At 44.2% G+C, this 24120-nt stretch overlaps 1 protein-coding gene and 1 pseudogene across 1 annotated transcript in view; both read left to right on the top strand.

The window, feature by feature from the left end:
• wdr11 (WD repeat domain 11) overlaps window positions 1-16742 on the top strand; it is a 35468-nt gene extending 18726 nt beyond the window's left edge. The window contains exons 17-29 of the mRNA XM_031905518.1: window positions 6304-6410; window positions 8027-8141; window positions 8663-8834; window positions 9652-9760; window positions 9952-10014; window positions 10166-10231; window positions 11148-11295; window positions 11439-11534; window positions 11655-11820; window positions 12047-12144; window positions 12790-12935; window positions 13659-13738; window positions 15236-16742. Of these exons, the coding sequence (XP_031761378.1) occupies window positions 6304-6410; window positions 8027-8141; window positions 8663-8834; window positions 9652-9760; window positions 9952-10014; window positions 10166-10231; window positions 11148-11295; window positions 11439-11534; window positions 11655-11820; window positions 12047-12144; window positions 12790-12935; window positions 13659-13738; window positions 15236-15390 (1521 nt within the window). The 3' untranslated portion in view covers window positions 15391-16742. The remainder of the gene's footprint in view (window positions 1-6303; window positions 6411-8026; window positions 8142-8662; window positions 8835-9651; window positions 9761-9951; window positions 10015-10165; window positions 10232-11147; window positions 11296-11438; window positions 11535-11654; window positions 11821-12046; window positions 12145-12789; window positions 12936-13658; window positions 13739-15235) is intronic.
• LOC116412579 lies at window positions 2036-2185 on the top strand (annotated as a pseudogene).
• Window positions 16743-24120: the final 7378 nt, after the last annotated feature.

The following is a 24120-nucleotide window of genomic DNA, read 5'->3' as shown; positions in this document are numbered from 1 at the left end:
TGATAGGAGATGTAGTTGTACAGCTGCTACGTCATATGTTAACAAACTGCTGCTTTACGTTCTGTGCCAAGCCATTAAACCCGTGGCCCCACTTTGGCTTTAAACAACAACCCCCCCATTAAGCTGAATGCTTTTGGGATATCCCAGGAATTGTACCTGAAGGACCAGAAATCTGGGAGGTTCCAAATGTTAGGCACCCCCCTCCCCTCCTGTAATTGTAATCAATTACCTGATGCCCTGGGCTGGGGGTTCCTGTCAGCAGAAAACTGCACTGGCTGGGGTACATGCCGGTGGACAATCCTGTACCCTGAGCCTATGCAGCTTTCTGCTAACAGGAGTATCATCACTTATTGTATCAGGCCATGTATTCTTAAGAAGCAGGATCGACCCACTGACCAAGTATTCTGTTTATATTGGTCACTAAGGGCTGCTCCCAGGATCTTGAGAGCTGTAGTTTAGAAACAGCAGCTGGAGAACCTCACACTGCCTACTGCAGTTGTACAGGGCATGGGCAGGCAAACTACTGCCCTCCAGATATTCCTTACCCACTACTCCTAGCTGTCTCTGGTATAGGACATCAGGAAAAGAGATTAATCAACTGCTGGAAACTATGGGTGAGGATTCTGGGAAACAAAACTGCAGCAGTGTTAGCAATGGCAGTGCAATGCTTACCAATTCTAGATTACAGTCTGTAACATTAAACTGTCTGGGAATCGAGGGGAATTGGTGTTTGGTGACATTATTTTGTTCCAGTACAATGTACTTGTCAGAGAACAGCGGCGCTAAACGCAGCCCTAACTGTTAGCTTCATACTCTGTGCGGGTATTATTTGTGCTGGAGCTGGGGATAGAACACAGAATGAGGGGGAGTGGCACATTTATGTTGTGCCTATCATTCCCGCCTCCCTCTCAGTGAATATTTATTAACAGAAGGATGTGCTCTGTCTCTGCGCTGTTAAGGTGAGAAACCTCGGCCTATTAAAGTCATTAGCTGGGAGCACAATTAATTGGCACAAGTATGCAAACGGCCTGAATAACAGGTTGCAATTTGTTATTCCCGTCTATTGGTTATTCGCTGTTATGCTGATCAACAAAAGGCTATCGATCAGCTGTATATACCCGGGGACCTCTTTCAGCCATCAATTTAAATACAGTAATTGGGCAGCCGCACATACAGTCCTGTTAATCCGCAATGAGACACAATAACCGTTGTCCCTGCGCATAACTCATAACAACGGTTCCCCTGAGCTGCGTCCAGACATAATAATACCTTCTCGTGAAATATAGTTCCGCTAGGCTTCCTGCTGTTTCCCAGACACAATTGGTTGCTATAAAAGATTTATTCATTCGCAGCCTGCCCAAACTGGACTGAGCTGATCAGCACAACTCAATGTGCAGGCTTTAAAGAGATACCAGGCAGGTCCAGACTGGGATAAGAAATAGGCCCTGGCATTTCAAGTACACAAAGGTCCAAATAGTCACTATTTAGTGGGCTGGTGGGGGGCTGTGTATGGCATCTTACAGCAGCCCCTCTGGCATTTGCCAGAATCCACAGATTGTCAGTCTGGGCCTGATACAAGTGCAAGAGTGCAAGTGCCTCAACTTTGTGCCCCTAAAGGTGGCCATACACGGGCCAAATGTAGCTGCCGATAACGGTCCCTTGGACTGATTTGGCAGCTTATCGGCCTGTGTAGGGGCAGAAATGATGGCCATACCCGACCGATATCTGGCCTAAATTGGCCAGATATCGATCGGGCAGGTTAAAAGATTCAGTCGGATCACCGGCTCGTTGATACGGTCCCCAAACTGACTGTGCCATTGCTGCCATTAGAATTTGATCATTTGGCCCCAGGGCCATAGGTGGGGATATCGGGTGTATGGGCACCTTTAGTGCACTGAGGACATTGCTGCACTCTCTCCATGAAAATGAGGAATGAGTGGAGCCCTGTCTGGCAGGTAAGTACAGGGCTTGCACCCACTGGCACTCCCTGGCTTGCAAGTCTAAATGATGCACAAGTTATTGGGTTGGTTGAATCAGCTTTGCGCAGTGGCAATATCATAGCCAATGAGGTCCTACCGAGGCGTGGTTATTGCTAATTGCTCAAGCTGAAGCTTGATGAAAGTGGAGGAGCTGTGTTCCCATTAGGGAACAGCTGCTGGCTTATTTTTTGTCGGGTGCTTCGCACATGCTCCTTCTGCCTATTCATGCTTCACTTCCTTTGCCCCAGCCATTAGGCGGGCGGGAGGCATTTTTCTTTTATACTTTCCAGCTGCCAGCTGGAGCCTTACCAAGGCAATTAATGGCATTGCACCCCCATGTGCACCCTGGATTGGTGTCACAGTCCTCTGGGCTTGACCCTAGGCCAAGACTTGGTGGTTCTCACCCTAGCTTCAGCGAAGGTGGATCTGTCAGCACATGCTGTTCATTGGCGAAAGCCTTACACATGAGCATCGGAGCCCATACCTTCGGGTAGGACTCACAAGCGATTCAAACATCACAAGTTATCGGGTTGGGACATCTCTGTGCTGCCCCAGCCTTGTGAATACATTGCTGCCGAACACAGACAGTGCTGTCTTCTTTGGGGGAAAGCAATGGGAAACACAAAGACCTGCTCCAAAGGTGCAAAGTGCAGGGCAGGGTGCAAAAGTAAAAAATGGTTTGCACTTATCTTTTGCACTTTTTTGCATCCTGCAGAGAGGAAGTAGCTGCTCTGGGGGCATCACTGGGCTGGGGATGTAGCACAAGTCCATAGTTGGTTCTCCTGCAGTTAGGAGCCCACCTGGGAGTTGTCAAATTGGGATCCCAGTTAGATAGGTAATAGGTGTATACGTAATATAGGTTTAGGCAATGTGTAGGATGATAGGTGGATAGGCTATTATTGCTGGGCTGATATCCTATTCCCTCCAGGCCTGAGGCTTATTTGAAGGTGCTGGGAGTTGTAGGTGAATTATTGCCCAGTTGTAGGATAATGTATGAACTTGCTGTATAGATGTTCCCATACACACGGCTCTAATTTATTAGCTTTATAGATAGACTCCAAAATTCTAACGATTCAGTCTCACTTGAAAGGCGCAATAATTGAACAATTTAATATATGAAATTCCGCAGCCGTTAATTGAGGCATTGTTTTTCCAGGCAGCAGTCGGAATCGTGACAACGCATTCATCTCTTCCACCCTAACAAACGACTCGGGTGCAGCTGCACTGCTCGCACACTAAAGCAGCCCTTTACTTAAAGGGAGACCGGCTGTGCGCAGGAATTGCCATTTTGCAGCCAATCACAATTTTGCTTGTATTAGTCTTATAGCAGTTGCCCAGTTTTTTTGTAGCTGGCAGAGGACTCCGATGTTACTACATTTTGACCGGGCAGGATCATTCTCATTGGATACTTGCTTTGGGATGAGTGTTGCGGCATACAGGCAAAGCAATATCCATTTCATACAGGGTGCCGAATCCAGGATTTGGGTTGGGATTCAAAATCCAAACGCTAAAAAGCAACATAGATAATGCATTTACAGGTATGGGACCTGTTATCCAGAATGCTTTGGACATGGGGTTTTCCGGATCTTCTCGTAATTTGGATCTCCATAACTTAAGTCTGCTAAAGATTGAATAAACCCAATAGGCTTGTTTTGGCTCCAATAAGGATTAATTATATCTTAGTTGGGATCAAGTACAGGTACTGTTTTATTATTACAGAGAAAAGGGAATCATTTAACCATTAAATAAACCCAATAGGGCTGTTCTGCCCCCAATAAGGGGTAATTATATCTTAGTTGGGATCAAGTACATGTACTGTTTTATTATTACAGAGAAAAGGGAATCATTTAACCATGAAATAAACCCAATAGGGCTGTTCTGCCCCCAATAAGGGGTAATTATATCTTAGTTGGGATCAAGTACAGGTACTGTTTTATTATTACAGAGAAAAGGGAATCATTTAACCATTAAATAAACCCAATAGGGCTGTTCTGCCCCCAATAAGGGGTAATTATATCTTAGTTGGGATCAAGTACAGGTACTGTTTTATTATTACAGAGAAAAGGGAATCATTTAACCATTAAATAAACCCAATAGGGCTGTTCTGCCCCCAATAAGGTGTAATTATATCTTAGTTGGGATCAAGTACAGGTACTGTTTTATTATTACAGAGAAAAGGGAATCATTTAACCATTAAATAAACCCAATAGGGCTGTTCTGCCCCAATAAGGGGTAATTATATCTTAGTTGGGATCAAGTACAGGTACTGTTTTATTATTACAGAGAAAAGGGAATCATTTAACCATTAAATAAACCCAATAGGGCTGTTCTGCCCCAATAAGGGGTAATTATATCTTAGTTGGGATCAAGTACAGGTACTGTTTTATTATTACAGAGAAAAGGGAATCATTTAACCATTAAATAAACCCAATAGGGCTGTTCTGCCCCCAATAAGGGGTAATTATATCTTAGTTGGGATCAAGTACAAGGTACTGTTTTATCATTACAAAGAAAAAGGAAATCGGTTTTAAAAATTAGAATTATTTGCTTATAATGGAGTCTATGGGAGATGGCCTTTCCGTAATTTGGAACTTTCTGGATAAGGGGTTTCCGTATAGGGGATCTCATACCTGTATTTGTATTTGTTCATATTCACATGTCGTTTAAGGTTCGATTTGAGTTCAGTATCTGGCCAGACCATTACACACTCCAAATTAGTGGGATATTTGTCCTTTATTCAATAATTCTCTCCCTTGGTTTTTACATGAGATTACCTTATCAGCAACCTGTTTTTTTGTAATGTCAGCACAAATTCTAGGAACAATGGGAAGCAAAAGCTGACATCCAGCGACTGTGAGACTGACAGTACAATCATTGGGGAGACCTGCCTGATTGCTTGGAGCAGATATGAATATAAATGAGTTGGAAGGGACAGGTCACATTAAACGGAATAGATAAGGACAGAGAATGTGTGTTGCGCATCTGGCCTTTAGGCAAGGAAAAGCCATTGTGAGTGATGGTTGGAACGCGCCTTTATTGTTGACAGACGGGCACCTACGTAGTCAGCAGTCTCTCACTGAGCATTCAGCTTTTGGAGGTGTCTAGCACATTCCCAAAGCCTAAATATAAAAGTTATTGGGCTTTCTGTTATTGTTTATATGTAGCTTAGTGTTGGGCAGAAAGGCAGCATTTTATTAGGGGCTAAAGGTATCTCGCAGGGCTTTACTTGGCTCTCTCCTTGGGATGAGTTGGCAGCGGCTGAGCAGTTGGTAACATTTGGTTCTTGAATAATAGATCAGACAATAAGCGTGCTGCAGTAATTAGGTAGGAAATATACCATTTTATAGCCGTGACATGCAACTACAGGTTCTGCTACACTCATCCACCTGGTTTAGTCTTTCATTTTTGTTTTATTTCTCTTGGCCTTTTTTCTTACTTAAAGGGGTAGTTCACCTTAAAATGCATTTGTAGTCTGATTTAGAGTGATATCCTGGGATAATTTGCAATTGGTCTTCATTTATTATTTGCAGTTTTTGCTTTATTTTAGCTTCTCGTTCAACTTTCCAGTTTGGAATTTCAGGGCCTATCTGCTTTGCTAGGGTGTAAATTACCCTAGCAACCATGCAGTGGTGTGAATAAGAGACTGGGATATGAATAGCAGAGGGACTGAATAGAAAGTAATAAGGAATCAAAAATGAACAATAGTTTTTTGGCTGCCGGGTCAGTGACCCCCATTCTAAACCTGGAAAGAGTCAAGAAGGAGGCAAATAATTCTAAAACTATAAAAAATTAAGACCAATTGAAGAGGTGGTAAGAATTTCTAACAATTGGACTACTGCCGTTTTATAACAAGTTTTTGATGCTGGCATCAATTCTCCCTTCTTTCTTGCTTCCTATGTTTGTTTTATTCTGATGTAACTGCAATTGGTTCTGCCCCATAGCTCAGTAAGGTGACTTCTCGCTAAGCGTATGGACGTATTATTGATACAGAACCAATGCTGTTCTTTTGCTCCTACTCCTGCTACAGCTGCTAATCTCTTTTAAAGTGCCTCGTGAATCATGTGTCGTGCTGTTGATACTGCCATTTTTATGGCAGTGGTACAATAAAAACACTGGCGTGTTACATAGGGATGATGTATGATCCATCCGGGTCGGCTTCACATGAGCAGAAAGACTTCTATCAGTCTCACTCAGGGCAGCGTTATGGGCCACAGCAAAGCTTTTATCAGTCAGATGTGCACTTAGTAGTGCCCCAGATCTCTAAATTATTATGTACAGCAAGGACCCCAGGGCTAAATATCATCTCTTTCTCTCGTACCCGCAGGGCAGCATGGGCAGCATCTCTTGCATCGCCTGGAAAGGAGATACCTTGGTCCTGGGAGATGTGGATGGAAATTTGAATTTCTGGGACCTGAAAGGACGTGTCTCCAGGTAACCTGTCATTGACTGCCCTCCATAGCCATCTTTTAGCTTTACTGGAATCTGTAAGGGGATATCGGGGCTTATTTGCTAATGTGGCCGAAGCACTAAGTACAGAAAGCTGTACTTAGTTGTGTTGATATACTGGAACCCAATAATTATCAATCTCCTCTGTTGGTAGAGACCTTCAAATTTTAACAGCCTTTCAGCTGTTGTCATCCCAGATCTGCCAGGAGTGGGGAGGCAATAGGCCTGCAGGATTTTCAGCCATAACCATAGAGGACTCAGGCAGACCCAGGGGGCCCAGATCATGAGATCTACAGTACTTCTTCTGTAGTTTTTGGAAATCCCCTCTCTTACCCACCCGAGTGGTGGAAGCAAGTGGGTGGGTGGGTTTAGGAAGGGCCAGGTAGGGGCTACTGTGTATGTCATGCTCCTGCAAAGAATTTTTGTGGGGGGCTCAGCGTGCTGTAGTTACACCACTGTGTATCACATACAGAATAGCTTGTCCCATGTGTGACCAGCTCAGTAGTGGGAGAGAGAAAGCTTAGTTGAAGCAATGCAAAAAAAAAAATCACTTACAAAATATAAAAGCCCACCCTGTTGTGCTCACTTGTGCCCTAGGGAACTCTGTACTCTACCCTGAGTGCCTGATTAATAATCCATAACTTGGTGTATTGAGCAGTGTCAGAGGGCGCAGACCTGCCCTGTGCAACCGGTAAGAATGAGGCCCCATAGCGACCTGTGCCCTCTGCTGCCTCTTAGCTTCCATGTCTGAATGATGAGCAAGATAGGGGGCAGATGGGTAGGTGCCTATATGCTTTCCCCCTGCCATCCCTCACCGATACAGCTCTGGATAATGCAGTGAGCACTTTATTCGAGGGGCAAGTGGCATGTCTCTGTGCTCCAAAACTGAGCCCTGAGGCAATGCAAGAAAACTGCAAAAAAATGACCATTTGCAGCCTGTATTTTGCACTTTGGTATGTAAAAGAGCCCCCAGAGCATGTGTTGGCATCTGATTTTCTTTATCACATAGACAAAACATCTTTTTGCCTCTCATGGGATGCTGGGGGCCATAGTTTAATGACCCTAAGAGGCCCACTAGATGAATCCCGTTCCAGGCCATATATCTGTATTAGAGACAAATGCTTCTGAGAGAGAGAAGATAAAGTGTCGCTGCCCTGGTCACTCTCCACTGGGCATAAAGTAAATGGAAATATGAACTTGGCTCACGTGCTGCTCCGTCTCATTCGCCTCCAGTTCACTGCTTTTATTCGGAAATCAATAAATAATCAAACGAAAGGGCCACAGAAGTCAGGCAACGTGGCATCCAGTTCTTTGTCTCTAGTTGGTGAAAGCAGGGATCCTTTAGCCCTTAACTATATCTTGATGTTGCCTTTTCACAGAGTTCATCCCTTTCAAAAAACCCATAGCAGCCAATCAATGATTAGCTTTGTTTAGCCAGCTGCAGAAAGAATAATGAAAGTTGAATATGTGATTGGTTGCCAGTCACTGCCCTAGCTGAAATGCGCCTGCTGTTGGTAAATGAGCCCCACGGTCTGTTTCATGGAGCAGATGGTAAAGTCTTTATGTGCTCCAGGCTAACAGCAGTCTGTTCCTTTTCCCAGGGGGGTTCCTACTCACAGAAACGGGGTTAAGAAGATCCGATTTGCCCCAGGCAAAGGCAATCAGAAGCTGATAGTACTCTACAATGATGGGGCAGAGGTTTGGGACACCAAAGAGGTAGGTGGGCCACTTTGTTCTAACCTTAAGGTGGCCATACAGGGGCAGATTCAGGTCCTTTAGACCAATTTGGCAGCTTATCTGCCCATGTATGGGCACCCCCGACAGGCCTAACCTAAAATTGTCTGGATCTCGATCAGGCAGGTTTTTCATTGGATTGTTGATGTGGTCCTTGGTCTGATGTCACCTATGCCCGCAGGTTTAATTTGATTAACCGAATTAGCCTGATATCACCAACCTTAGGTGGGCATATCTGGAAAAGATCAGCTTGTTTGGCAGCCTCACCAAACAAGCAGATCTTACAGTGTTTGGCCAACTTTACATTATGTAGCAATGGGACTGGCAACCTCCATCAGTTATACAGCTAAAACTCCCCGCACCCTTCCTGTAGCTGCTGTAATTCTGCTATCTCTGCAATCTCTATGGTGGTCTATATATTATCCACAAAGATATTGCCCTGTGCCAAAACATTGTGTTGCTTTGGCCTCTGAAACCGCTCACCCCCATGTTTCTCCAATCAGATTCAGATGGTCAGTAGTTTGCGAGGCGGGCGGAACATCAGCCACCGCATCCTGGATGTAGACTGGTGCTCATCAGACAAAGTCATCTTGGCCTCCGATGACGGCTGCATTCGAGTGCTGGATATGACTATGAAGTCCACTTGCTTCAGAATGGATGAACAGGAGCTGATTGGTAATGTGCAGGAGACAGAAGTCCATAGTCAGATTTGTTTGGGTGGTTTGGATTTGGACTATCTGGGCATGTATGGCCAACAAGGGGTCTATTCTGACAGATAAACTTGTGATTGACAATCTGTCCAGATGGAAATTTTCTGTTTGTTGATCAAAGGGAAGTGGAGAGGAGTCACACGGAACAATAAAAAATGTAGATGGTATCTATCTGTTTGAACCATGGGCTGATCTGTCAGAGTACCCACGTATGGCCACCTTAAACCCTTTGGCATACCAGGTAATCTGACAACAATGGCACTCAGAGATAGCTGGCACCACACTGTCATTGTGAGTGGCTCTGAGCCTGCTTTGAAACCGAGCAGCCCTAGTATATTAATATGTTATTGCCTGTATTAGCTGTCAGGGAAGCATTGGTTCTCTTTGTGTAACACTCAGCAGTGCATTTGTGGCAGCACAGTGCAGCAATGGGAAGGCATAGGCAGTTAATGCATAGTGAATCAGGACACTGCTGAATAATTCATAGTGAGGCAGAGAGCTGCCCGCTGGAGGAAAATGAATATTGAGTACCTGTGAATGGAGGCACTATGGCAGGATTCTATGCAGAAAGGAGAGTAGGTGATAATATTTATTCTGCATTATTCGCGTACCTCCTGCATGTGCTCGGGGCTGGAATAAATAACCTGCAACCCCGGGGCCCTCGAACCGTCAGGAGTTGATGAAAGTTATCAAGCAGGATATTCCTGTGATAGGGATCCAATCACAGCGCCCCTGCCCTGTGTGATCAGAGTGTAACAGTCTCGCCTGTGGTTCGTTTTCAGATCCAGTCTGGTGTCCGTATCTGCTCTTCCCAAGGGCGGCATTTGTCCTCAAAGCTTTCCTGCTCCACCAGCCTTGGGCAGGCAAATATTCCCTGGCTATTACAGATCTGTAAGTGTATAGTAATGTATAAGCAAACCTCATAAAACAAAGCTGTTACCTTTCTCACCTGGGTTTAATACTGAATATAAAATGTTTCTGCTCATTGAAAAGCTGTATACAGTCCCCACAGGCCTCGCTGCCCACCCTGCTGTACTGCAGTGGAATCTCCATCTCATATGTGCGTGTTTGCTTCTATACAGGGATTATCCAGAGCACGAGGACATGAAGGATCTCATACAGCAGCAGATCAACTCCTTGTCCAAGTGAGTAAGAAAGGCAGTTCTTGGTCATAGAGACTATTATGTGTCCAGTGTTGGGCATAGACCTTACCTAATGGGCTACTCATAGAGTACATTGTGGTCTAGAATTTCCCTTGTCTCATTTTCTGATTATGTCTCTAAATTGTCTTCCCAGTGATATAAAGGGCTTGCTCCTGGACCCAGAGTTCACCCTTCTGCAGAGGTGCCTGCTCGTGGCAAGGTAAATTAACCCTTTACCGGGTACAGCACTACTGTACACAGCTTCTTCTACTCTGCTCCCTTCTGGTTTGTCCATACTTGTGTTTTTAATTTTGGCCATTGTGGTTTCTATGCCACCTCCAGCAGATCCCTCCATGTTCAACTGCTCTGGGCCCTGCATTGAGTGGGGCTTCATAGAGCAGCAGTAGGGGCATAGAAGGTGTAGTAGGACAAGATGGTGACACTAACACTATTCATCACATTATTGTTAACAAAGCTGTGGCCCTTCAGCTGTTATTAATGTAGTCTGCCCCCCCACTCAGGGCTGAAGTAATATATATATATATATATATATATATATATATATAATAGTTGGCCCTTAAATCTCATTTACTTCTCATCACATGTAAAGATTCTGAAATTTGGTTCAGGGATCCCTTTTTCCCACAAACACCAATGTTACAAATTACCTTTAGCATTGCACTCCCTCCATCCACCTGTATCCCTCATCTCCTCAATGTGTATTTGTTTATTTGGCCTCTTCCGTTTATATTTCTTCAGTGAAGCAAAGTCAAATTATTTGTGTCCGTGGGGCCCCCATAGAGGTGGTTTTTCAGCACCTATACCCCTTGTAGGTGTCCCCCTTGCCTTGTTCTGTGGATCTGCCCTTAGTATGTGAGTATGGGCTCATGGAACAGGGGTTCATATTTGGGGGGGCTGGAGAGGGCTGGGTGCCTCTGAGGGTGGAATGGCTTTTCAGTGGTTTGATACAGTATATGGCAGAGTAGCCCGTTATGTATCCGCAGGCCACAGGGAGCTTTATTTAGTCTGCTCAGTATCCAAGAACATGGAGCACATTTGGCACAGGAAAGCCTCACTGCTCTTTATCAGTTGAATGTTTTAACCTCAGAAGTTTCCCTTTACTCCCCCTTTCCCAGGCTCTATGGGGATGAGTCTGAACTCCATTTTTGGACTGTGGCGGCTCATTACCTGCAAGCGTTCCAGCGAGAGAAGTCTCAGGCGGGCTCGGCATTAAATCCCTTAGATATTTGTTATGACCTGCTGTGTGAGAATTCATACTTTCAGGTAAAAGTTTTGTCAGTCTGGTTCTAAACTCCCGTTTCTAGTGTCTGTGTAAGACATGTGGCATAGGACCGTAATAATTCAATGAGTGTGAGGGGGTTTCTGCACTTTGTTCTGGGAGAGATAAGACTCTTTCTTTCCTGCAGAAATTTCAGCTGGACCGAGTTTGCCTGCAGGAAGTGAAGCGGTCGAGCTATGAACACACAAGGAAGTGCGCTGACCAACTCCTGCTTCTCGGCCAAGTAAGTGTACCCCTGGGGCTACTTCTACAAAACCAGAACATCATCATCCTTCTATATAATGGCTACCTGCTCCTGTGTAACTCTCTAATCTCTTGTGCAACTGTCACTCTCTGATTGCAGACAGACCGAGCGGTGCAGCTGCTGCTGGAGACCAGTGCTGAGAATCCACAGTATTACTGTGACTCCTTGAAAGCCTGCCTGGTTACCACTGTCACCTCCTCTGGACCCTCCCAGAGCACCATTAAACTAGTGGCCACCAACATGATTGCTAATGGGAAACTAGCAGGTAGGTGGTGTTCAGTCCAATCCAATGAGCAGAGTATAACCCTTCAGTAATGGCAGGCTGTCTGGGGGATATGTAGAAGGGTCCCTAATGCAGACCAGGAATGGACACTGTGAAGGAATTACCCTCACTCTGTGGTGTTTGCATTTATTTTTGGAGGGTACATTGTGCAGGGAGAAAAAAAATGTTATTGCTGTGCAACCCCTGTGCCATTTATTTTCCCCCACAGAGGGAGTACAGCTGCTGTGCCTGATAGATAAGGCTGCCGATGCCTGCCGGTACCTCCAGACCTACAATGAATGGACTCGAGCAGCTTGGTTGGCAAAGGTTTGTTTACTAAGGGAAAGGGTCTAATCCAGGGATCCCCAACCTTTTATACCCAGGTTGCTCCCCAACACAAGCATGAAAAAAGTTCCTGGGGGTGCAAATACGAGCTATAATTGGCTATTTGGTAGCAGCTATGTTGTCTGGCAGCCTACAGAAGGTTTGGCATTATACTTAGTTTTTATACAATCAAAACTTCCCTCCTTATCAGAAATTCAAAAATAAGCACCTACTTTGGGCCAGGGGGAGCAACATTCAAGGGTTTGATGAGCAACATATTGTTTACAAACCACTGGTTGGGGATCACTGGTCTAATCTATATATCTGCAACACACCAAGGGCTTCCTTGTAACTGAACAATTAGTCGTCCAGTTTGGGCCTCTTTTGGTCGCTGGAAATACCTAACGTGCAGATTCATTTGGGGGGTAGTGTTGGGGTAGTAGTTAGAATGGACTAGAAATGGTTTATGCAGGCAGTTTTAATAATGAAGATTAAGGGCCCAATTTATTATCAGCAGGTTATGCTTATAGTGCAGTGTCCCCCACATTTTATTACCATTCATAGTGAACCTTTATGCCTTTAGCCTATACAAACGCCCCATTTGTGCCAGTGCAAGCGAGAGTAATAAACTGCATTCTATTGCTTAAGGTGAGGTTAAACCCAGAGGAGTGCGCTGAAGTCTTGAAACGCTGGGTCGACCATCTCTGCTCAGCCCACATCAACCAAAAATACAAGGCCATCCTTGTGCTCCTTTCTCTTGGCAGCTTCCGGAAAGTCATTGAGATGCTCCACACGTGAGTCCTGAGCGAGAAGCATTAGCGACACCTTGTGGAATTCTTTCACATTGCAAATGCAGGCAAAGACATCTGCTCCTTTTTACACCTACCCCAGGTTTTAGCCCTGGGATTCCAAGTACACAGAGGCCCAAACAGCCCCCTATAGGCCCAATAAATAGTGACTGACTATGGCATCTTACAGCAGCCCCTCCGGTATTTACCTGAATCCACAGATTGCCAGTCCGGGCCTGACCGCCCTTATTTAAACTTTGCTGCTTGACCAACAGTGCTTTATAGACTATGCCTAATTACTGTCCCAATGGAGCTTACAATCTAATTTGTAATTTTTCTAACCAAATTACATAGGTACATGTATGTGTGTGTATCATTATTTTAAGAGCACTCTGCCCCCCCCCTCCTTTATTTCAGATTATGTGCCTAGTGCTGGAAAGGGCTAAGGAGCTTTCATTTAGAGCTAAACACATAAACGCTCCAAGTCAGACCTCCTGCCTTTGTTTATATGGCCGTGTCACTAATCTGCCATGGCCTCACTCGGCTGCACTGCTGACATGTCCTAGTAATGCTGAATGGAGCCTGTCTGATTCCTCCAGCAACAGGCACATTAAAAATGCATATTTACTGGGGGGGTGCCTAACATATTGTCATTCCCCCCAGTGAATGGAGCTTTACTTGTCCTTTAACCCTTACTATGCCACTCAGTCCATTTCCTCTGTTTTTCAGCATGAGATGCTTTGATAGAGCGGCCCTGTTCTCGGATGCCTGCCTGCAGTGTGGCGCACTTGAAGACAATGAAGAAACAAATATCCTTTGTGAATGTTTATTTGGGCAAATGGAGGCAAATGGAGACAAACGGAGGGGGGGGGGGGGGTCACAGTAGTGAGCTATAGCAATACTTGTGCTCTGTACCTGGGGAGCGTAGAGTAGTATTGCAGTATCTTTAAGTTTAGATTTTAGTATGATATAGATGGATATTCTCAAACAATACACAATTAGTCTTCACTTTTAATTTTTCTTGCGGATTTTTAAATATTTAGCTTTTAGTTCTGCAGCTCGCCAGTTTGGCATTTCAGGAGCTATCCGGTTGCTAGCATTCATACCTAGCAACCAGGCAGCGGTGGTAATGAGAGGCTGGAAGAAAGGCTGAATAAACAGATAAGAAATAAAAAAGTAACAGTAACTTTGTAGCCTCACAGAGTGTTAGGTTTTTGGCTGCCGGGGTCAGTGACCCCCATATAAAAGCTGGAAAGAGGCAGAAGGGGAAGGCAAATCATTTGTAAACTATAAATAATAAAGACCAATTGAAAAGTTACTAGGGACAGCCTGTTATGATGAACTACCTGTTTTAAAGCTGACAGGAGCTCAGAAATGTTCCTTGGCATTTATTTTCCCAGGATATGGAAAACGCGTTAAATCGAATGGCACCTTTCGTACCACACTGTCATCTCAATGGTATTTCCCATTTGTGTTTTTTTGAGGCTCCCAAGTGTATATACTTCAGTGTACATATGCGCACACAGCCACAAAATTGTATTAATACAGAGCATTAACCTTCCCCTGTCCTTTAAATATACTATAACGCCTGTGAGTTTAACTCCGTTTGTGGATATAGAATTCCATCTCTCATTTATACTGGAGCTGGAGCTGCCACATTGCTTGGCTTTTCTGGGGGATATATATGATCTGATTGCCAAATGGTGCTGCTTTGCGAGCATTTATGAAGAATGCCGTAGATTAAAAGGCAACTATATGTCAAATATGACTTTTGGTAAATGCTCCCTCCTTATTACTTGAGAAGCTCTCATTTTACAACTTTCCAGTGGTAAAAAGTACTGTTCCCAAAAAATTGCTCAGCCATTTGTGATAGCTATGAAGAATACAGCCCCGCAGCATAGAAACTACTGCCTGACATCCAATCAGTGGCCATGTTTAAGGCAAAGAGGGTACCTTAATAAAGGCATAGGTCTGTATACCTTTAAGACAAACAAATAAGCATTGCAAGATCTGATCTAATTACGTAGGAAAGCGTTTGGAACATTTCATGGTTCAGCTGACTCTAGAAGGTTCCGTGTATGTCTGAGCGCTCAGGTACAGATAGGATCTTTAGTCAGTGGAGCTTGTAATGAGTTGTATCCTCAGTAGGTCACACTGGTACCTCTGTGTCGGTATTTACTGCGTCTGTCACTGAGCAGCCGATGAGCTGAGATATTGGATATGTTGAACCCCACCATTTGGGTCAGTGTGTTTGTGTGATGCCTTTTCCTTCCTTTCCACTGGGTTTCTCCTTAACCTCTCCTCACATAAGGTGGTCTCGGCGGTGTTTGCTGATTACGCCCACAGCCTGCGTTCCCTCGGATTCACCCCGGGGGCTCTGCTGTTCAGCCTGAAGGCAGGCGAAGCCGGGGCAGAGTTACTGGCAGATCTTCAGAACACCAAGAGCACAGAGGAGAAATGAGTAGAGAAACAATGCTAAGAAATAATAGACATACCAGGGGGTGTATGGAGTACAGCTGTGCCAGCAGGGAGGGGGGCACGGACACTGGCTTTACATGGGTAATGTGCCCTGTTCCCTCATCCCTACACTACCTGATACTTGCACATTCACGGTAATAGGGGGGTGTAGAGGAGGATCCATGTAATTGATTAGACATTCCAACTCCTCCGTTCAGATGTAAATATGTTGGGCCCCTCAGACGGGCCCCTCGGACTGGCCCCTTATCTGGAATTCTGCCTATTGCCCTACATGTGGCTGCTGATGGTTTGGCCATACATCTGTTATTATGGCTGTGCGCCTAGTGTGTGTCCTACTGATACTTATACCCTATTGATTGGTTGGAACATATCTGTATGGGGCATTACTGAGGAAGTGAGTAGCAGCCGCAGCTTCACTTCCTGCTCTTCTGATGGAGCAATAGAAAGTCATACTGTGTATGGCCCCTCATGTGGTATCCATCCGGTCAGCCAGCAGCCTATTGGTTGGATACCAAACATTATCACTGAGAGTATGGCCACCTCCATTAGTTATCTAGAACCATCCGTGCTTATACATTTTGGATCAATAATGCCCCCCCACGCTGGAGCCTGTTCTCAGCTGGATGCCAGACCCATGGAAGTGATAATAGATGTGGCCCTTCGCCAAACCTTGTTTAGTTTATTAGGGAACCTCTACGTATACGATGGCTGCCTTGTTTGTATGTAGAGAGTAGACTCGGCGTCCATAAGATGTATATCCCAGGAAGTGCTCATTAATCATTGTGCAGCAGCCTGACTTCCCCCTCTGCTTTGGTGGTGATGGTACAACCCTGAGATTAAACTACCTAATGGTACATTCCTTATTACCCCAACCCAGCTCCCATTTACATACAGTCCTACCCCCTCTGGTCCTTATTGCTTATCCCCATGAAAGGCATTCTGGGATTGCTCGCTGATCCCAGCCGAAAGCACATTCCTTTGTTCGGTCCCCCACAATCCCGTCTGTCAGCGCCTCTCATTGCAATAGGTTTGTATTTATGGGCGCAATTTAAACCACACAGCGGCATCATTATTTGCTTTCTCCCGTCCATGTCACTGCGCCTTCATTCTCTCTATTTATTTATAAATAAATAACGTTCCAAGTACAATTCAGGTCATTTGCTTTGAATGCAGGAAACCTTTTAAAAATTACCCTAATGCTTCCAGCGACAGCTCCTAGTAAATTATACCCCGCGTTGGGACCTTCAGGGGGAAATCAGTCTGTTTACAAGTTTATTTTCTGTTTATTTTCCATTAAAGAGTTATTAAAGCTCCAGGGCATAGATTAACTACGAATAATGCTTCTCTGGCTGTTTCTATCTATGCAGGAATGGGAGCTGCCATATAACCTGCTTAGGCCAAACAGAAGCCTGTTTATGGCCACTAGAGGCGCTGTCAGGGCTGTACCATTGAGAGTGAGGTGCATTTTGGCTGCTTTGCCTGTAAATTCCCATGTTCAGTGAATACCCCCATTTATTGTACAGTGCCACTGCGGAATATGTTGGCACTTTATAAATGCATGATGATAATAACTCAGCTGAGAGCACCTACTACATAACCCCACTGATATGGTGCATCAGTTTGCTGGCTGAGGGCATCAGCGCCATCTTAAAAAAATATCAGGTCTAAAGCATTCCTTGTGGGGACCAAAAAATGTGCCATAGGTAGCACAGAGCATGTATGAACCGGTGACTGAATGCTCTGTTATAAAGATCATTTACGCCGGTGCAGTTTTCCTTAGCAACCAATTGCATATTCAATTTCTTTTTGTAAGTTGCAGTAGTCTGTTTATATCACTGATTGGTTGCTATGGGGCAGGCCCTCAAGCCAATTAGCCCCATCAACTAAATGATAACACAAAGCAGGACGAATTCTTTTGGAGAGAAAGAAACATGACACGGCCTCCTACACAAATGGATTATATTATGACCCTACGAGTCCATATCCACTATATATATATATTTATAGTAAGTGTGCCACTTTGCACAGGGTTGTGTGTACAAAAGTCTGTACATCTAAAGCCACAGGAATGAAAATATAGAAACAAAATAATTCTCAGCTGTCATTTACACCCCCTTCCTACCCAGATATTTCGTTGTGATGGATTGAACTCAGCAACAACTTACAGGAACTTGTGTGACACTGGTTGGGACCAAAGGCAACACATTCCCAAGTCTTTGCACACCAAGAGAATTACTAAGACTCCTCTCTCACTTCTCAAATTCCAGATTCCAAATATGCTTTGTATGGCCGAGATTCAAGCTTGCATCTTGTAGAGATCATAGACACTTATATTGTAATGGCTAGTGTGGGGGGGGGGGGGGCAAATGGTTTCCCTTTGTAAGGCATTATGAGAGTGAGAGGTATAGCAAAGGCAAGTACAGAAATCAATGCACCACTGACCATAGGGGGCAGTAATTCCTACAGTTGTTGCCTAAAAGCTGTCCTGTCTAAATCCTACCTGTGCGCTAAGGGCAGGGGCACACGTAGCAGATTGTCTGCTTTCCTCCACTTGTGGTTTGTACACGGGTGATAGAAAGTGGATCTGCTCTAATGGGCTCACTCCTGTAGCTCCATTGAAAGGCCCAGCGTTGGCTCGTTTAGTACCCAATTCAAGGCTCTTGAATTTCCCCCTGAGTGACCCATGCATCAGTAGTTATATTACTAGAATTGGGTCTATTAGGCTGATGGCCCATGGAGCAAGTTAGTTGCCCAAGGCATTTCGGAGTGCTTAGTTGCCAGTGGTAGCCGGTGACTAACTTGCTCCTTGAGCCATGAGCTTTAAAAAGAAAGCCTCATTAGCTGGTTCCTCAGTTGTATAGAGAGATGAAAAATAATAGTTCAGAATCTCATCTTTATCCCTGCTCTCATCAACCAAATGACCTTCCTCTGGTTATAAGGGACCCTTCACTTCTTCATTTTATTTTACTCCTTGCTGCAATATTCTTTCCATCTCTATTTCAGCTTGCTAACTTGAATGCCTTAAATGCACATTTTTTCTTCCCAACCTCTACCCTAACACTTTTATCAAACCATAAAGGTTTTGTTTTGCAATGTCTTTCCTTGCTTACAAGGGGAATATACTGACATGTACAGTGGTGTGAAAAACTATTTGCCCCCTTCCTGATTTCTTATTCTTTTGCATGTTTGTCACACAAAATGTTTCTGATCATCAAACACATTTAACTATTAGTCAAAGATAACACAAGTAAACACAAAATGCAGTTTTTAAATGAGGGTTTTTATTATTTAGGGAGAAAAAAAATCCTAACCTACATGGCCCTGTGTGAAAAAGTAATTGCCCCCTGAACCTAATAACTGGTTGGGCCACCCTTAGCAGCAATAACTGCAATCAAGCATTTGCGATAACTTGCAACGTGTCTTTTACAGCGCTCTGGAGGAATTTTGGCCCACTCATCTTTGCAGAATTGTTGTAATTCAGCTTTATTTGAGGGTTTTCTAGCATGAACCGCCTTTTTAAGGTCATGCCACAACATCTCAATAGGATTCAGGTCAGGACTTTGACTAGGCCACTCCAAAGTCTTCATTTTGTTTTTCTTCAGCCATTCAGAGGTGGATTTGCTGGTGTGTTTTGGGTCATTGTCCTGCTGCAGCACCCAAGATCGCTTCAGCTTGAGTTGACGAACAGATGGCCGGACATTCTCCTTCAGGATTTTTTGGTAGACAGTAGAATTTATGGTTCCATCTATCACAGCAAGCCTTCCAGGTCCTGAAGCAGCAAAACAACCCCAGACCATCACACTACCGCCACCATATTTTACTGTTGGTATGATGTTCTTTTTCTGAAATGCTGTGTTACTTTTACGCCAGATGTAACGGGACACGCACCTTCCAAAAAGTTCAACTTTTGTCTCGTCGGTCCACAAGGTATTTTCCCAAAAGTCTTGGCAATCATTGAGATGTTTTTTAGCAAAATTGAGACGAGCCTTAATGTTCTTTTTGCTTAAAAGTGGTTTGCGCCTTGGAAATCTGCCATGCAGGCCGTTTTTGCCCAGTCTCTTTCTAATGGTGGAGTCGTGAACACTGACCTTAATTGAGGCAAGTGAGGCCTGCAGTTCTTTAGATGTTGTCCTGGGGTCTTTTGTGGCCTCTCGGATGAGTTGTCTCTGCTCTCTTGGGGTAATTTTGGTCGGCCGGCCACTCCTGGGAAGGTTCACCACTGTTCCATGTTTTTGCCATTTGTGAATAATGGCTCTCACTGTGGTTCGCTGGAGTCCCAAAGCTTTAGAAATGGCTTTATAACCTTTACCAGACTGATAGATCTCAATTACTTTTGTTCTCATTTGTTCCTGAATTTCTTTGGATCTTGGCGTGATGTGTAGCTTTTGAGGTGCTTTTGGTCTACTTCTCTGTGTCAGGTAGCTCCTATTTAAGTGATTTCTTGATTGAAACAGGTGTGGCAGTAATCAGGCCTGGGGGTGACTACAGAAATTGATATTGAAATTGAAAATTGAAATTGATAAACCACAGTTAAGTTATTTTTTAACAAGGGGGGCAATCACTTTTTCACACAGGGCCATGTAGATTTGGAGTTTTTTTTCTCCCTTAATAACGTAAACCTTCATTTAAAAACTGCATTTTGTGTTCAATTATGTTATCTTTGACTAATAGTTAACGGTTTTTGATGATCAGAAACATTTTGTGTGACAAACATGCAAAAGAATAAGAAATCAGGAAGGGGGCAAATAGTTTTTCACACCACTGTATATTTATTAAGCAACACTCCAAGACATTCCATTTTCCTTCTGTGTTTAACCCTGCAAAAAGCTGTTACAGCTTCCCAGAATATTGCAGAGATGCCCTTATACTGGCAAAGTCTGCACGTCTAAAATTCAGTGTTTTAGTTACTCCCTTATAGAGCTGTCTCTGCAGCATTATCTCAAAGGAGACCATTTAATGATCAGCATTCCCTAAATGCTCACCCACACAAATGTTAGCGATAAGTTCAGTATTCATTTTTCACCAGGTCCAAAATAGAATCATTCCTAGTAGGTTAATAAACCGCCTAAATAAAAAGTTGTCATTCAGCATATTTACAAACCTACTAGCTTTATCTGACTTGGCCGCCCCATTACTCCAGTCAATGTCTGGATAACTGAAGTCCCCCATTATAACAACTTGACCTAATTGTGAAGCCTCCTCCATTGTAGTAGGCTGTATTCTCCTCACATATATTAATATACATCAATGAAAAATGTTTTTGTAACCTTTAGCCCTGCGAAAGACAAACTCCTCCCCTGTTTTTAATCCCTCCATGCTTCTTATAAAGGGGGTAACCATTTAAATTCATAGCCCTGTCATATGTTTCATCCCACCAGGTCTCAGTGATACCATTGGATATACAGTATTTCTCTCTCTCTCTCTCTCTCTCTCTCTCTCTCTCTCTCTCTCTCTCTCTCTCTCTCTCTCTCTCGAGAGAGAGAGAGAGAGAGAGAGAGAGAGAGAGAGAGAGAGAGAGAGAACTGTACACATTTAACTTGCACCCAGGCATGCTGTGTTTTTGTTTGATGAGTGCTCCATATACAGTATATATATATTAATTTAGCTCAGAAGAAGTGAGAGTAGTAGGAAGCAAAGAAAATCTTTGTTAAGGTGAAAAAAGTCCACAATTAAATTAAAACTGGGAGATAGAATAAAAATATTGCTAATTGCTCTTTAATGGGCATTTGCTGGGCAAATATTTAGCTAAGAGACTGTTTTCGGGGACATTTATTATGGTTTCCATATGTGAAAGTACGACACTGCCATTTGGGCTGGGTGTTTATATACACAGGAATATACTGTGACAATGTTAGCATTTCTACTAATTAGTCTGAGCCATCAGAACGCAGCATGAGGAAGGCATTAACACTCTTCCACAAATAAAGGGAATATATACCCTTAGCAAGACTTCTTTTCTCTGCGTGTTCTATAAATATTCCTATTTCTTCATTTAGACTGGATGGGAAGGTCCCTGGGGCTGAGTTACTAACACTGATGTACTGAGCTGGGCAGCCAGTTATGTATTTGTTTCAATCAGATACAGCTTACTGCTGATTGGTTACTGCACTGCAAATTCACCTTGGCAAATGAGCGGTAATTATTCAAGTTGCTGCATATATGGTTCACTGCAATGAAATCAGTTGTGGTTTTACAGAAGTGGCTATCAGGGTTTGTCAGCCGCTAGGTGGGATTTCAACCGGGTATCTGTCTGAACCAGGAAGGCAGGCAAGTAGTTCCTTTGTATCCATTGTTTAAAAACCGTCCAACCTAAACCCTTTATTACTGTGGCAGCAGGTGTGGAGCACAGCGAGACCTGGGGCAAAATTGCTTGGTGCATTAGCACCACTGCCCTTCTGCCCTATGTAGCCTTGAGCCCTAACATGGCAGGACTGTCGGGTTAATTAAAGCACTGGGAGAATAGGAGCCAATGTATCGGAGCAAGTACTGGAGACTGTGGTTCTCTCTTTGGTTCCCTTCTGTTCATGGTAGCTACACAGCTCTCTGGATTGGGCATAGTGGGCAAATATTAGGGCAAGTTCCCGGCACATCACAACATTCAGAGCTGGAAGGAATGGGCATTCCAGGAAATGAACGGAATGTCTATAAACCCAGAAAGAACTGGACATGCCTGTAATATTCTTGAGCAATGACCAGACATGCATGTTGGAAGCCATCAGAGAGTACATAAGGTCTTGGGCCTGACTGGCTGTGGTTATGATTGCCGAGTCCTTATCGGCTGGGGGAATATACAGGGTGAAGCCTGTTGCACATATTTGTGCGGATTGTGTTGTTAACAAGCAGATGTCTCGTTTAATGTTGAGGGTTCAGCGTTCTTTGGTTTATTTGCTCTTGGCCTCAAACAGAAAACAGACCCTGGAAGTAACGAGCCTTTGCTATCAATGATAGGATAAGGGCTTTCCTGTTAATAATATGCATATTCTGGCACTTCAGTAAAGAGCAGCTATTTTGGATGCGGTTGGTGTTTGTAGCGTTGATATGTGCCAGGACTTGGGAGGCTTGATGAAAGCAGAGGATTCATGCCAGAATTAAAGACAAAAGCCCAGGAGCTGCAGGGGTGCTGGTTCCCCAACAAGGGATATTCAGCCATTTCTCTGTACCCCCATATATAGTTCCGCTGCTGGTGGGATGCTGGGATTTGTAGTGCAATGGCTTTTGGAAGTGTGTAGATTGGGGGTAATGAGATGCCCCTCATAAACACCACAGAATGGCAAGGGCTGCTCTAGAGAATGGTCATGTCCCATCCATGTTCCATCCCTAGCAGGCGCAACTTGTACCCGCCTATGTGCCAGTCAGTGCAAATATTTGTGTCCCTAGAATGGGGAGCACTTGACCCAAGTAGGCAGCTTTGTGATCAAAAACCATGAGCAGTTCCCCCTGTTTCTTGTATGTATGTATGTATGTATATTTTTATTTATAAAGCGCTACTTATGTACGCAGCGCTGTACAGTAGAATTCATTAATACAAACAGGGGGTTAATAAGATAATAGATAAATACAAAGTACAACAATAAATACAAATAAATACAAGATACAGTTGCAATAAGTTAAGAGTCAAAGACACAAGAGGATGGAGGTCCCTGCCCCGTAGAGCTTACAATCTATATGGGAGGGTAACTTACAGACACAAATAGGCAAATATAAGTGCTGTAGGTCACAGTGGGTGACATTACAATATAAGTGCTATTTCCCAGATCAGGTGCTGGGCGAGTGCTCCAAAAGGGAGTCTTTTAGTTTAGTTTTAAAAAGACTGGGGGAGGATTCTCTCCGGAGAGAATCAGGGAGGGCATTCCAAATGTAAGGGGCAGCAAGGCAGAAAGGGTTAAGGCGGGAAATAGCAGTAGTAGTGGGAGGCGCAACCAAACGATTGCTCTGCGAGGAACGAAGGAGTCGGCCGGGAACATACGGAGACACAAGGGAAGAGATGTAGTGAGGAGCAGAGGAATGGAGGGCTTTGAAGGTTAGGAGAAGGAGTTTGTAGGAAATTCTTTGTTTAAAAGGAAGCCACGATAAGGACTTTAGCAGGGGAAGGGCCTGAACTCTCCTGGATGAGAGGAGGAGAATTCTGGTAGCAGTATTTAATATAGACTGTAGGGGGGAAAGATGGGAGTTAGGGAGGCCGGTTAATAGCAGGTTACAGTAGTCAAGTCGGGATAGGATGAGCGCATGCATGAGCAGCCTAGCTGTTGCAGTAGAGAGAAAGGGACGGATTTTGGCAATATTGCGTAAGAAAAAGTGACAGGTTTTGACAGTGGAGTTAATGTGGTTAGAAAAGGAGAGACTAGAGTCAAAGATCACCCCCAAACAACGCGCCGAATCGACGGGGTTGATGAGGGTGCCTTCAATAGAGATAGAAAAGGGGGGGGGGGGTAGGACCAGGCTTAGGCGGAAAGATCATTAGTTCCGTTTTTGTTAGGTTTAGTTTAAGGTAGCATTGGTTCATCCGATTGGAGATAGCCAGGAGGCAGTTAGAGATTTGAGTCTCAGTTTCAACTGTTAATGAAGGGGTCGACAAATAAATTTGGATATCATCAGCATACAGATGGTATTTAAAGCCACTTTGCACTTTGTACTTTGCACCCTACCTTGCACCTTGAAGATCAATTGAGACCTGCACCCCCCTTATACATAGAGCACTGCTGAACCCAGGGCC

This window comes from Xenopus tropicalis, chromosome 7, assembly GCF_000004195.4.
Source record: "Xenopus tropicalis strain Nigerian chromosome 7, UCB_Xtro_10.0, whole genome shotgun sequence".
Taxonomy (NCBI): Eukaryota; Metazoa; Chordata; class Amphibia; order Anura; family Pipidae; genus Xenopus; species Xenopus tropicalis.
This window is presented reverse-complemented; position numbering and strand designations above follow the sequence as displayed.